At 46.7% G+C, this 13051-nt stretch overlaps 1 protein-coding gene across 1 annotated transcript in view; it reads left to right on the forward strand.

Moving 5' to 3' along the window:
* The window catches only part of FBLN1 (fibulin 1), a 44229-nt gene extending 36677 nt beyond the window's left edge, over positions 1-7552 (forward strand). Inside the window, exon 17 of the mRNA XM_066632948.1 lies at positions 7413-7552. Within this exon, the coding sequence (XP_066489045.1) occupies positions 7413-7552 (140 nt within the window). The remainder of the gene's footprint in view (positions 1-7412) is intronic.
* Positions 7553-13051: the final 5499 nt, after the last annotated feature.

Raw genomic sequence — 13051 nt, forward strand, 5'->3', positions numbered from 1 at the left:
TGATCAAAGTGTGATTTATTTGGACATTGAAGAGTGGGATTAGTTGTTCAAGTGATGTTTAACTAGGTATTTTGCTAGAATTTGAACTTTTATATTGTATCTGTCTTGTAATTAAAATAATTGTGATGTATTTTTAAATACTGAAAAAGAGATGTGTAGTAATACATAACCTGGCCTGAAGGTGGCGCTATTGTCTTTGCAAAATGACTGTGGCTTCTAGAAACCCAGATCAAATCAGCAACCTCGGTCTAGTTCATAATAATCAGCCTAAACCTCTGCTAGCTGGGCTCAGTCACATTTTAGAGTGGCTGCTCTCTTTATCACCAGAGGAACAGGCTTGCAAGACTTCAGAAATTAAACAGAGATATTTATGAAAAGAATATTTAAAAAAATTGGAAGATGATTTTTTTTTTTACAATGGAGTCTATATAAAAATGGACTGAGTCATCATCATCATTAATATACTATTAAAGTATCCATCATTATGACAAATGGGAGTATTTGTGTGCAGAGGTACAAATCACATATTTCAGAGACTCCTGGAGAAATCAGCAGTACCTGTTTATGTGACTTGTGCTCTCTTTAAAAGCTTCCTTTAAAACCACCACAACAGATTTTGGCCATGCACCAGAAAATCAACAGTTTTGTGCTAGATAGAGTTTCCTGGGAAGGACATTCTACAACAGGGGTGCCACTATCTCATTGCCCCAGCAAAGCATTTTTCTAGTGACTGACTGCTGAAGTTTATTTTGCATCTTTTACGAGCTGTTTGGGGACAGGGAATTATTTATTTTGCTATAACCCACTTTGAGAACACTCTTGTTAAAAATATTAAGAATAATGTTAGTATTCTTAATACAGTAATAATAATAAATTCAGATTGTGATGGGATATTTAGCAGGAACTCCCATGTTGAGAAAAGTGCGCAAATAAGTATATATGGTGGAAATGACTGCTATGTATAGGAATAATACTTATTAGCTTATTGTGTGCCCAAAATGGTATCAGGAAGTAGTCTATAGTTCAGGGATTTTCAAAGGTTTTTTTCTCTCTCCTCACAACACATTGACCTCTGTGGTCTTTTTGATGGTCTGTGCCTCTTGTGATGTCACTTCTGGCTTCCTGGAGACTCTTCTCGGTTCTGCAGTTCTCTTTCTAGGGCAACTGTCTATAGTAATGAAATGTCTGTCCCTCTTTCTTTGCTGGCTCTGCTGGATGTAAGGCTTTGTTGGCAGAGGAAGAGGGACAGACAATTTGTTACTACAGACAGTTGCCCTAGAAACAGAGCTGCAGATCCCGGAAGAGTTTTTCAGCTATTTTCATCCGCTGTGCTTCAAACCCATACAGCACTCCTGTGAACCTTCCATTGTTGTAAAGCCCTTACTCACAACATCCCTGGATAGGATTGGGCTGTAAGTACTATTACAAGATAGGGGGTAATTGCAAGGAATGAGTTAAATCACCGAGTGGTTCTTGATTCAGGGTTGTTAGAAAACTGGTATGGGATACAAAACGCAAGCAGAAACCAGACATGGACTGCCTGAAGGGTTTACATATTTCAAAGGGGGGCAAGGGGGAGGGAAATGTAATTATATCTTTCAGCAACATCAGTGAGTCAAGAGAATCTCTTCAGTTCCTGATGACAATAGCAGGATCTCTGATGAAGAGAGAGTTGAGAAGATACACAGCCTGTGTGAGGGGAGGCAATTCTCTGAATTTGTTGACAATCATGATGTCAACACTACACACTTGAAGAGGATAGTTCTGTAGTACCCCTTTGTCAGCCCAAGATCATGACCTGATCCCCACACTCATTTTTACACATTCTCCTTCTCTTCTTACTCTGTAGTAGCCTAATCTTCCCTAGCTTATATGTTCAGTACGCTGATCATAATGATTTAGGCCAGCAGTGACCCAGAAGCAGCCTTTGGAGACTCCGAAGGAAGCACTGGGGCATTGTGTCACAACTCCCCACAGAGGGCAAGGTGGGTTGTGGTTCTAAAAAGTTTGGGAACCTATAGTCTTCCTATGAGAACCTACGGACCATATGATCTATAGTCTTCTCTATGGTCTCTGCCTCTTGTGATGACACTTCCAGCTTCTGTTGCTCTTTCTAGGACAACTCTTTTCTAGCACAACTGTTTGTAGTCACAAATTGTTTGTCAGAACATAAGAAGAGCCCTGCTGGATGAGGCCAAACGCCCCTCTAGTCCAGCTTCCTGCATCTCCCATTACCCCACCTGATGCCTCTGGGAGCACACAAGAAAACAAGACACCTGCATCCTAGTGCCACTTCCTTATACCTGGCATTCTGAGTAGTCTATTTCTAAAATCAGAAGGTTGCACGTGCCCATCGTGGTTTGTAACCTATGATGAACTTTTCCTCCATAAATCTGTCCAATTCCCTTTTAAAGACTCCTAGGTCAGATGCCATCACCACATCCTGTGGCAAGAAGTTCCACAGATTAATTGCACTCTGGTTCTGTTATTACTCTCCTGACACTCCATTTTAGGGGATGTCCCCTGGTTCTGGTGTTTGTTTGAACTGCTATAATAGCAACATAAGAACAGCCCCACTGGATCAGGCCACAGGCCCATCTAGTCCAGCTTCCTGTATCTCACAGCAGCCCACCAAATGGCCCAGGGAGTACACCAGATAATATAGACCAGGGGTGCTCACACTTTTTTGGCTCGAGAGCTACTTTGAAACCCAGCAAGGCCTGGAGATCTACCAGGGGGGAAGGAAGCGTCTGACAGACACCCCCTTTAATGTATGGAGCCCCTGCTGGAGTCTAGTCAGTTTCGTCAGTTTTGTTGCTGCATGCCTGAAGAGCAGCTAAAGTGTCAGTTTCAGTGTCAGTTTAGTGTCAGCTAAATATGTCAGTTTCGTCTAGTCACTAGACGAAACTGACATATTAACAGTTTGGAGAGACAGGGCTCCGCAATCTACTCATTTTGCCTCGCGATCTACCGGTAGATCGCGATCCACCTATTGAGCACCCCTGATATAGACTATACAAGAAACAAACAGAAAAACCTTCCACCCATCCCATCTATTAATAAAAATAAAACTCGAGCAGAAAGAAAAACGTGAAAAGTACTAAATCTGAAATAAGTAAGAGAAAGATAAAGAAAAAAGCGAGCCACAGACGAATTGGCGCACCATAAAAGCTAATGCAGTCTCTGGGCACTGCTTGAGCTGCTGAGCACTTTCTTTTTGAAACTCGACCCCAGCTAAGATATAACAAGGATACATATCATCAAATCATTCCTTAAACTGTATTATTTGTTCCAAATCAAAAGCACTGTCAGATTCAAACAAAGCCCAAACCTATGCATGTTGACTCAGAAGTAAGTCCGACTGAGTTCAATGGCACTTACTTTCAGGTGAGTGTATGTAGGATTGCAGCCTAAGGACATAATCCTAACCCATATTCCAGCACTGACCTAGCCACAATGCTGGCCCAAGATAAGGTAACAAACATGCCCTTACCTTGAGGAGGCACCCCTTGACTGCCTCCCACTGCTGGATGTGTTGCATGCTACATTAGCACAGCTATGTCAGTGCTGGAAAGTTGGTTAGGATTGCGCCCTAAGCGAAAGAGGGAATTCTGCGTTGAGCCATGTTGGGTGACCCTTCATTGTCCTACATTTCACACATTCAAAAACAGATATTACAGAGGAAGCTATCAGTCAACTGCAGGCTGGAGTCAATGAAAGTTTTTTCAACACTGAAGGTAGATCAAAAGAGGGGGCTGGGGGTACATTTGCGATGCCACTATTGCTTCGGGTGAACAGGTTTGGCCAGTTTTTGTATTGCTTCAAAACCTTAAAAAATCTGTTTGACCAAATGCAAGCGGAACAAGGGAATATGTGTGTTCTCCATGGGAAGCAGCCTCTCTCTTAAGCCATTGCCTCCAGTCTTATTCCCAGCTTGTTCCTGCTGCACACAGGAGTTTAACTGAAGAGCGCAGGTGCATCACACATGCATTTCTAAACAGCTGCCCGATCAGGAAGGTGTTGTGGGTTTGACCAGTCTGTTTACGTTGAATGGGTCTGTCACATTGGTTTGCCTGAAGTGTCACCTACTGGACGTCAGGAGTTAAAGACAAGAAGTGTCTGTCCCTCTTCCTCTGCCAGCTCTGACAATTTGTTACTGGACCATTGCCCTAGAAACAGAGCTGCAAAACCCAGAAGAGATTTTCAGCTATTTTCAACCAATGTGCTCCAAACTCCTACGGCACACCTGTGGACCTTTCACGGCACACCAGTGTGCCATGGTACACTGGTTGAAAATCACTGCAACAGATGGACAGTCGCACACCATCCCCTTTGTTCAGTGGTGGCAAATTCTGCACTCTTACAGTTGTATGTTAGCCGGTGCCAAGAGCTACCATTACTCCTTCTCCTTCCATTTAATTGCTTGAATTTAAAAAGTATATGAGAACAAAACAGAAAAAGGCCAGGGAGAGAAGTAAGTGGTGTCTTTGAGCTCTCCCCACCAGTCTTCTTCCTCCTCTTTCACTCACTAAGGGTACAATCCTAACTTTTGTTAGGAGGGCTGTAACGCATGTTTGTGCCTCCTTGGGAGTTGGCTGGGCCAGTGCAGTGACACGCGTCGGCCTGCAGAGGCTGGATACAGCCTCCACACCAACTTGGGGAGGGAGGGTTGCGTCAGCTGAACTTGGCCAACACAGGGGTCTGGGGAGGGTGGGGAGGAGATGGGAGGGAGGTGTTCCAGGGCGGGGGGTGGGCGGGCAGGCAGGAGGCAGGGCTAGGACCCGGCTGCTATGCTGGATCCCAACCCCATTCCCCGAGCACTGCAGAGCAACTTGAAGCTGCTCCGTTCTCCTCAGACTTATGCCACCTCCTGAGGTGGCGCAAGTCCAAGGAGACCCATTAGGGCAGTGGTTCTCAAACTTTTCCGGCTCGTGCCTTCCCTGATCCATTGGCCAGGGCTCCCCATTACAACACCTCACCTCAGTTACCCCCAAAATGGGGTTGAAGGTTTTATAATTATACACTAGAAACAAGGCTGCCAGCACTCTGAGGCTGCAATCCTAACCACACTTACCTGAGAGTAAGCCCCATTGAACAAAACAGGACTTGCTTCTGAGTAGACCTGGTTAGGATTGTGCCCTGAGTTTGTTAGCAGCACACCTGGAGGGTTTTGGAAAGGGGGGGAAGAAGTGATGAATTTGCTGGGGGAGGTGAAGACTTTGTTTTGTGTGCATCTGCTAATTGCAAACTGATGCAAACTGAGACTCAGAGACTGTTTGGCTGGAATCCTAACCCCACTTTCCTGGGAGTAAATCCCATTGAACACAATAGGACTTACTTCTGAGTAGACCAAGCTAGGATTGTGCCTTTTGTCTTACCATAGCAGCCAACAGAGTATCCCCCCCCCCTCAAAAGAAGGCAGGAGGAAAAAGGGATGGCTGAAAAGGAATGGGGATTTTTATTTTTAATCAATTTTTGGAGACAAAACCATCAAGAGTGGCTTTTTTTCTTTTTTGAAGGGGGGGGAGAGAAAGATGAAGATCCTGGGTTAAGCTGACACAGACCCCATGCCTATGTAGGTCTACTCAGAAGTAAGCCCCATTTGAGTCAATGGGGCTTACTCCCAGGGAAGTGTGGAAAGGATTGCAGCCACATACAGCAAGATTACAACTCACCCCAAAGCAGATGGGGGCTGCTCTCACACACACACCCAGCATGCAGATGCCACCCCTGTTCCCCCCAGGCAAGACAGAGGGATGCAGGCTGGGGTATTTGCCCCCCCCACTAGGAGCAGAGGAAAGCACTGCACTGCCTGTACTTACTCTTCCCTCCCAGTTTGAAGCCTGCCAGGAGCGCACCTGTGCTGATGAGATGCAGCACCTCCGCACTCTTCTCTCCTCCAGCCTTGACCAATCCCAGGATGCCCAGGGCGAGGGCACACTGGGAAATGTAGTCCTTGGGGCGAGGTTGCACTTGGAGAGAGCTCCATGATGAGATGCAGCACCTCTGCCTGCCCAGCCAGCCTTCTCTCCCACCTCCCCCCTCCATGTTTCACACTGCCCCACCCACCTTGTTCTCAGCCTTGGAGAAGCAGCAAGTCAGGAGGCAGCACCTGCAGCTGAGCAGAACAGAGCAACTGCACCACCTCTCTCCCCGGGATGCCTGGCGACACCCCTGGAGGCTAGCCATGCCTCACTAGGGAGGCGGGATGCACAGATTGAATACCTCAACATTAGGGCCATGGTGGCTGAGCTGGGGGTAAGGGGGGCATTTACCCTTCCCTCTGGCTGAGCCGCTTCTGACTCCTGTCTTGCACTGGATATAGTGCAGGCCTCCTGGCTTTCCTGTTCCACCGCAACATAGGATTGCACTGCATTTTTGAACAGAGGACGTGGGGAGTACATAACTATTTTGGTCACTTGTTCATCCTCCTAGATTTTGGCTTTATCATCTATCTCCTTGCTCCTTGGACCTTCTGTGTTTGCTTTGTTGGTGAAGCACAATGTACACCTTATGGCATGTATAAACCGACCAACTTGATACATCATTATTGTCCATTTTAGTGTTATTATTTAGATAGTATGCAGTGCTTTATAGAATAGCATAATTACAAAGAAAAGCAGATCTGTGCCCCCAAAGGATCTACAGTCTAAAAGGTGTCATTTGGAGAGACAGGAGAGGAAGAGAGGGAAGAGGAGCAAGGAAAGGCAAAGACAGGTAGCAGCAAATTAGGTCAGACCTACTTCAGCTTTATTTCAATTGGAGTAGAGGTGTAAAACATAAGAACATAAGAACACTCCACTGGATCAGGCTATGGCCCATCTAGTTCAGCTTCCTGTATCTCACAGCGGCCCACCAAATGCCCCAGGGAGCACACCAGATAACAAGAGACCTGCAAGGCCTCCTGGGAATTGTAGTTAAGAACATAAGAACAGCCCCACTGGATCAGGCCATAGGCCCATCTAGTCCAGCTTCCTGTGTCTCACAGCGGCCCACCAAATGTCCCAGGGAGCACACCAGATAACAAGAGACCTGCATCCTGGTGCCCTCCCTTGCATTGGCATTCTGACGCAGCCCATTTCTAAAATCAGGAGGTTGCGCATACACATCATGGCTTGTACCCCGTAATGGATTTTTCCTCCAGAAACTTGTCCAATCCCCTTTTAAAGGCGTCCAGGCCAGATGCCGTCACCACATCCTGTGGTAAAGAACTGAGATGGGTTTCAACCAAGAGGAAGTTTTGAGCCAGGGTTTGCAGGAATGGCACATGATGGTGTCCTCGGAGTCAGAATGAACACATGTGCGAATGGCTCTTTGCTGGTTTGTTTCCTCATTTATGGGAGAGTTACTAACCTCACATGGGCTCTGTTTGTGGCACTGATGTTGATTTTGTTTTCTTCCCTGCCTGACAGGTGTGGTTCGTCAAGTGAAACCAATTGTCGGCCCTTTCTACGCCACCCTGAAACTGGAGATGAACTATGTCGTGGGAGGGGTCGTCTCACACCGCAACATTGTCAACGTGCACATCTTTGTTTCGGAGTACTGGTTCTGAGTGAGCTGTGCCATCTTGAAACAAGCAGAAGACCTCCCTTAGTGAGAGCCATCACAAACTCTTGGGAAGTGATACGCCTTTCAGGATGTGTGGCAGTGGTGTAGCTACAAGAGGGTTTCCTGGTCAGTACAGCAAGTGCCCCAATGCGCTGTGTAAGCAGCCCCCTCCACTTGCATTGCTGCCCAGAACAGCTCTGATAGTGAGCGGGAGGGGCTGCTTACACAGTGTGTTGCGGCACCTGCAGTACTTACCACTCCCCCCCCTGTAGCTACACCACTGGTGTGTGGCAGTGGGAAGGTAAGACCAAACAGCTCTCTTTTCAAGATCATATCAGGTTTATTGTTTAATTAAAGGACAAATAGTTAGCTATCTAAACTAGAAGTAGGGTGGAGCAATATTCTTATGCCCAATCTAGCTGGATTGTGTGTGGGTGTGTGTGTGTATATATAAATATATATAAATATAAAAGTAGTCTGTATGGGTGCCGAGTGAATGCCGAGTGAGTTTTAAACGTTGCTAAACATTTTGGAAAAGCCTTTGGGGCCAGCTGCTGCATGGAAAGTGTTGCAAGTTCTGAGCCTTGCTAGGCCACACATTGGCTGTGCCTTCCTTCTTAGAACATCTGTCCTGTCTATGAGATTCGCCTTCCCACTATAAAAACCTGGAAATCAAATCCCTCCTATACATTCAAGGTCAAATTCAAATAAATATTTAAAAAATGTAAATAACCCCCCTCCACACACGCACACACACACACACACAAAATTTCTGCATGTTACTAGATGTATGGAAAGGTGCGAATTGCTGTGTGATGTTTCATGCTCTCCTTTTGTGAGTGAGGGCACAATGCTACCCAACTTTCCAGTGCTGGTGCAAAGGGGAACAGACATCCCCTTACCTTGAGGAGGTCTCTGTGACTGCCCCCCTTCCAGCTGCATCAGTACCGGGAAGTTGGATAGGATCGGGCCCAAAGTTTGTTTAGTTTTTCATTTGAGGGTTTTATTAAAAAAAGGGCATTGGGGTAGGAAGATCCCAGTTAATGTGAATGGGGCACAAGGGAACACTGTATGTCCAAGACATGGAGGGTCTATCCCAGTGTAGGAAACACACTCACTTAACAATAAATTAATTATCTGTCCCTGAGGCCAAATAAGGCTACCCACCACCCACAAGTGATAAATATGGGCGAACCCCACCAGCCTGCCTGCTCACTTACATGCCCCAATCCTCAACCTCTGTCTTCGCTCCCCAATGTATACCTTTTCTCCCTTTCTTCCCCCAATGTGTACCTATTTTCTCTCTCCCTCCACCCCCCCAGCAGCTCCTCCACTCCACTGGTGTTGCTGGAGCATTGTCCCCCCTGGGGTGGATGTCACCAACTGCTGCATGACAAGCCCCCCCCCCTCAGGGTGCTGAGTAGCAGTTGCTGCCGGCAGTGTCAGCTCTGGGCCTGACAGCACCTGGTGTGTAGGTGCAAGACACAACACCCAGAAGTAGTTTGGTGGTGATGAGATAACGTCATTGCTTCCAAGGGGGCATGATTTGCAGCCAATCAGACACAAGGGTGGGTAGGAGGGAGGGCCTTTCTGCTTCTAAATGTGTCATGGAGCTCTTCTCGGTGGAGACTCTGGTGATGTGCACATCGCCCCCTGCCCCACCCTGGGGCATGGCACCTGGGGCAGTCTGCCCCACTCCCCCCTAGCAACACCACTGCTCCACTCTTCTCCTTTTGGAAAAGGAAGTAGAGCAGAAGAGGGTGCTGAGCAGATACTCTGGCTAAAACTTGCTAGCTAAGAGGAAGGTGGGGGAAAATAACCACTGCCATGGCAGAAACAGGAATATAAAATAAAGAGGAGGAGAAGAAGGCAAGCCAGAAAGGGGAAAAGGAATGGAAGGCATGCCTGGGGCAGGGGAGAATATGCTCAAATAAGGTAGAATTTGGGTCCTTCCCCAGGTGCCCCACAATTGTGGGCTACTTCTGATTAACTGCATGGTGTTGATAGCTGTTACAATCCAAAAGTGTTAACAATTTGGTGGCCTAATCCCAAAGAACCACCTAACTAGTTCTGCCTGCCCAGTGGAATGCTGGAGTTTCTCCAGACTCCAGTCTCCAGTGTGAGTTCCCATTCCTTCCATACCAAATGGGAATCGGCTGTTCAAAGGAAAAAAAAGTGTCACACTTCACTGGACTCACCCAAGCCCCTGAGCAGAGTAGCTCAAGTTGCTCTTTGGGTCTTGTTTAATTTCATCCACCTCCAAGAGATATGGGGCAGAAGGAAAACAGGTTCATGAATGAGATACCCTGAATACGCGAGACCCCATGTGAATTAACATTTGAGGTCATTACGGATCCCAGGTACCTATGTAGTTGGCTCATATCATAAACAGTAATCCTGAATTTCCTATTTTTTAACATTAAAATTCTCAAATGCACATTATTTTTAAAAATGATGACATAACATCAGATCAGCAAAATGCTTTTTACAAGTTTAGGAAGGTTTAAGGAAAATAAACATTTTCTAAAAAGTTAGTAATGTTGAAAGCCCTGACCAGGCTGAAGTCATAGGCATGAATCGGGGAGGGGGGAGATATGAACTAATTCAGTAAGGTTCAGGTGAGAATCACAAGGTGCTTCCATATCAGCAGCATGAGAGAAGGCTTCACGGACACCTGGATCAGGGACGTGTAGTGGGTGGGGAGGCAGGTGAGGCAGACCCTCCCCACTGAGTCCTTCGAAAAGCGCTGCCACCATGTGAGGCACCCTGCAGAGCGCGTGGGTTGTGGCTGCTTGGGCATCACAAGGTGGCAGCGCTTTTCAAAGGACTCTAATGGGGAGGGGCTGTGCCTCACCTGCCTCCCCACCTACTGCACGTCCCTGACCTGCATTTCTCCTGGTAAATTGGAGTGATTGTGTGTTCGGCTCAATCTAACATGTGAACTAGTAATGTAAAGAAGCACCCTTCAGTAAATGACTGTTGTATGTATTTACTATTTCTCATACTAATGGATCATTTTTACTACAAGAATGAAAATAAACTATTTCAGTTTTCATTTTCTTTCTCAATAGTTTTCTATCCAGTTTCTGTAATTTGTGCAGCACTCATCAAATGCAATATGCATTCAAAGGAATGAGCCCTTCATGTAGAAGGTGTGAGGGAAAAGAAATGAAGTGGGAAAGGAATCCTAGAACAGGAGGAACTCCCCCACCCCAGTATCTCTTATCCAAAATGCTTGGGACCAATGACGTAGCTAGAGGGGGTGCAAAGCACTAAGTTTTGCAGGGATTCTCACCAAGGTATGCAAGCAGCCCCTGTCCCTCCTCTTCAGAGCCATTCTGGGTAGTGGAAGCAAAACAGCAAAAGGGAGGCAAAGACTGGGAAGGCGGGAGGGAGGGAATATACATTCCAGGTGGAGGAAGTCCTCAAAATGGTGATGGTCAAGGGGGGTTTGCAGAGGGGGAGGCAAAATAAGCACTGCACACGTGAGCTTTTCCCTACAGAAGGCGTGGAGAGGGAATAAAAGGGCTCCGGGAGGGAGTAGTGACAAATGGCACTGGGGCACATCTTTGCTTTTGAAACTCATGTTCTGTTTCTGTCTTTTGCAGAGAAATAATTTATGGCTCTTTAATCGGCCATTTAAGATGTCCAGCTTGCTCTATGTTATAGTGGGCCTTGCCTTGGAATTACTATTGATTTGATCAGCTGAATACCAGAGGATATCAAGATGTTTCACCACTTTGAGAAGCATCTTTTACAGGGCTTCCACTCCCTCGACTCATATGTCTAGGGAGTTGTAAAATATGCACACATGAAATAACATAAGAGCCCTGTTGGATCAGGCCAAAGGCCTATCTAGTCCAGCTTCCTGTAACTCAAGGTGGTCCACCAGATGCCTCAGGGAGCACACAAGACATCTTGTGTCTTGTATCCTATTGCCATCCCTTGTGTCCCGTCCAAATATTCCAACTCCCTTCTAATGCCCACTTTTTGGCTAATTAACACCCTCCTTTTCCAAGAAAAACAGCTGCAGTGTGCAAAGGAAAAGAACAGAACTCCTTATCAGTTTGTGCAATTAACAAGAATTTATTGCTACAAACACTGACACTCCCTGCAAGTCCTCTTGTCCAGAGGCTTTCCCTCCCCAAAACTCCACTTAACTTAGCGGGTAGAGGTCTGAAAATGGCATTCTTGAAATGTTCCCATCTGTTGGATGCGTTTGCGTCGGCCGGGCCTGGAAGAGATTCCTCAAGCGCTCGTGCAAATTCTTCCACTTTTCTCTGATCCCGGGTCTTGCTGGTATCAATGCGAGGTCTTACTTCCTTTTTCGTGTGATACAGTCGCTTTGTTTGCAGTTTCACTCTGCTGCACGGCAGGGAGTGGTCAGTGTCGCAGGCAGGACCCTGATAGCTGCATGTGATCTTGATGCTGGGAAGGCTGGAGCGTCTGGTGAGGATCAGGTCGAGCTGGTGCAGGTGCTTTGATCTTGGGTGTCTCCAAGAGACTCTATGTTGGGGCTTCGTGTTAAAGAACGTGTTGCTGACGCAGAGACCGTGATGACAGCAAAACTCTAGCAGGTGTTGGCCATTTTCTTTCATCTTCCCAATGCTGAACTGATCTAAGCAAGTGGACCACGAACTGTGATCAGCACCAACTCTAGCACTGAAATCGCCGAGGATGAACAATGGCTCTTTTACGGGGATCTTCTTGATAGTGGTGGCCAGGTCATCATAGAATTTATCTTTGGCTTCTGCTGGAGACGACAGAGTCGGCGCATAAGCACTGATGAGAGTGACAGGTCCTGCTGATGACTGAAGCTGCAGGGACAAAATTCTTTCACTTCCCACAGTAGGTGGGATGATGGATTCCAGCAGGGTATTTCTGACCGCAAAGCCAACACCATGTTCCCTGGTTACGTTTGGTGGTTTTCCCTGCCAGAAAAAATGAGAAATTTCTCTCCTTGACATATCCGGAATCTTCTCCCCAAGATCGGATGTCCACCCAGGCTCCTCAGCATCATCAGATCTTTCCACAAGGACATGAAGGGCACTGTTGTCTTTGATGGCTCCACATCAGACCCCTTTGACATCCAAAGCGGAGTGAAGCAGGGCTCTGTTCTTGCGCCAACCTTGTTTGGGATTTTCTTCATTGTCCTGCTGAAGCAGGCCTTTGGAACTGCAACAGAAGGCATCTATCTCGGACCAGATCAGACGGAAAGCTCTTCAACCGCTCCAAACTGAGAGCAAAGTCCAAAGTCCAGCTGAAATGTCTGCGTGACTTCCTCTTTGCCAACGATGCAGCGGTCACTACCCACTCTGCCAAAGATCTCCAGCAGCTCATGGATCATTTTAGCAAGGCCTGCCAAGATTTTGGACTGACAATCAGTCTTAAGAAAATACAGGTCATGGTTCAGGATATGGACTCACCTCCCTGCATTACAATCTCTGTGCATGAACTGGAGGTTGTCCATGACTTTGTGTACCTTGGCTCAATTATCTCCGAC

The sequence above is a fragment of the Tiliqua scincoides genome, chromosome 6 (assembly GCF_035046505.1).
Source record: "Tiliqua scincoides isolate rTilSci1 chromosome 6, rTilSci1.hap2, whole genome shotgun sequence".
Taxonomy (NCBI): Eukaryota; Metazoa; Chordata; class Lepidosauria; order Squamata; family Scincidae; genus Tiliqua; species Tiliqua scincoides.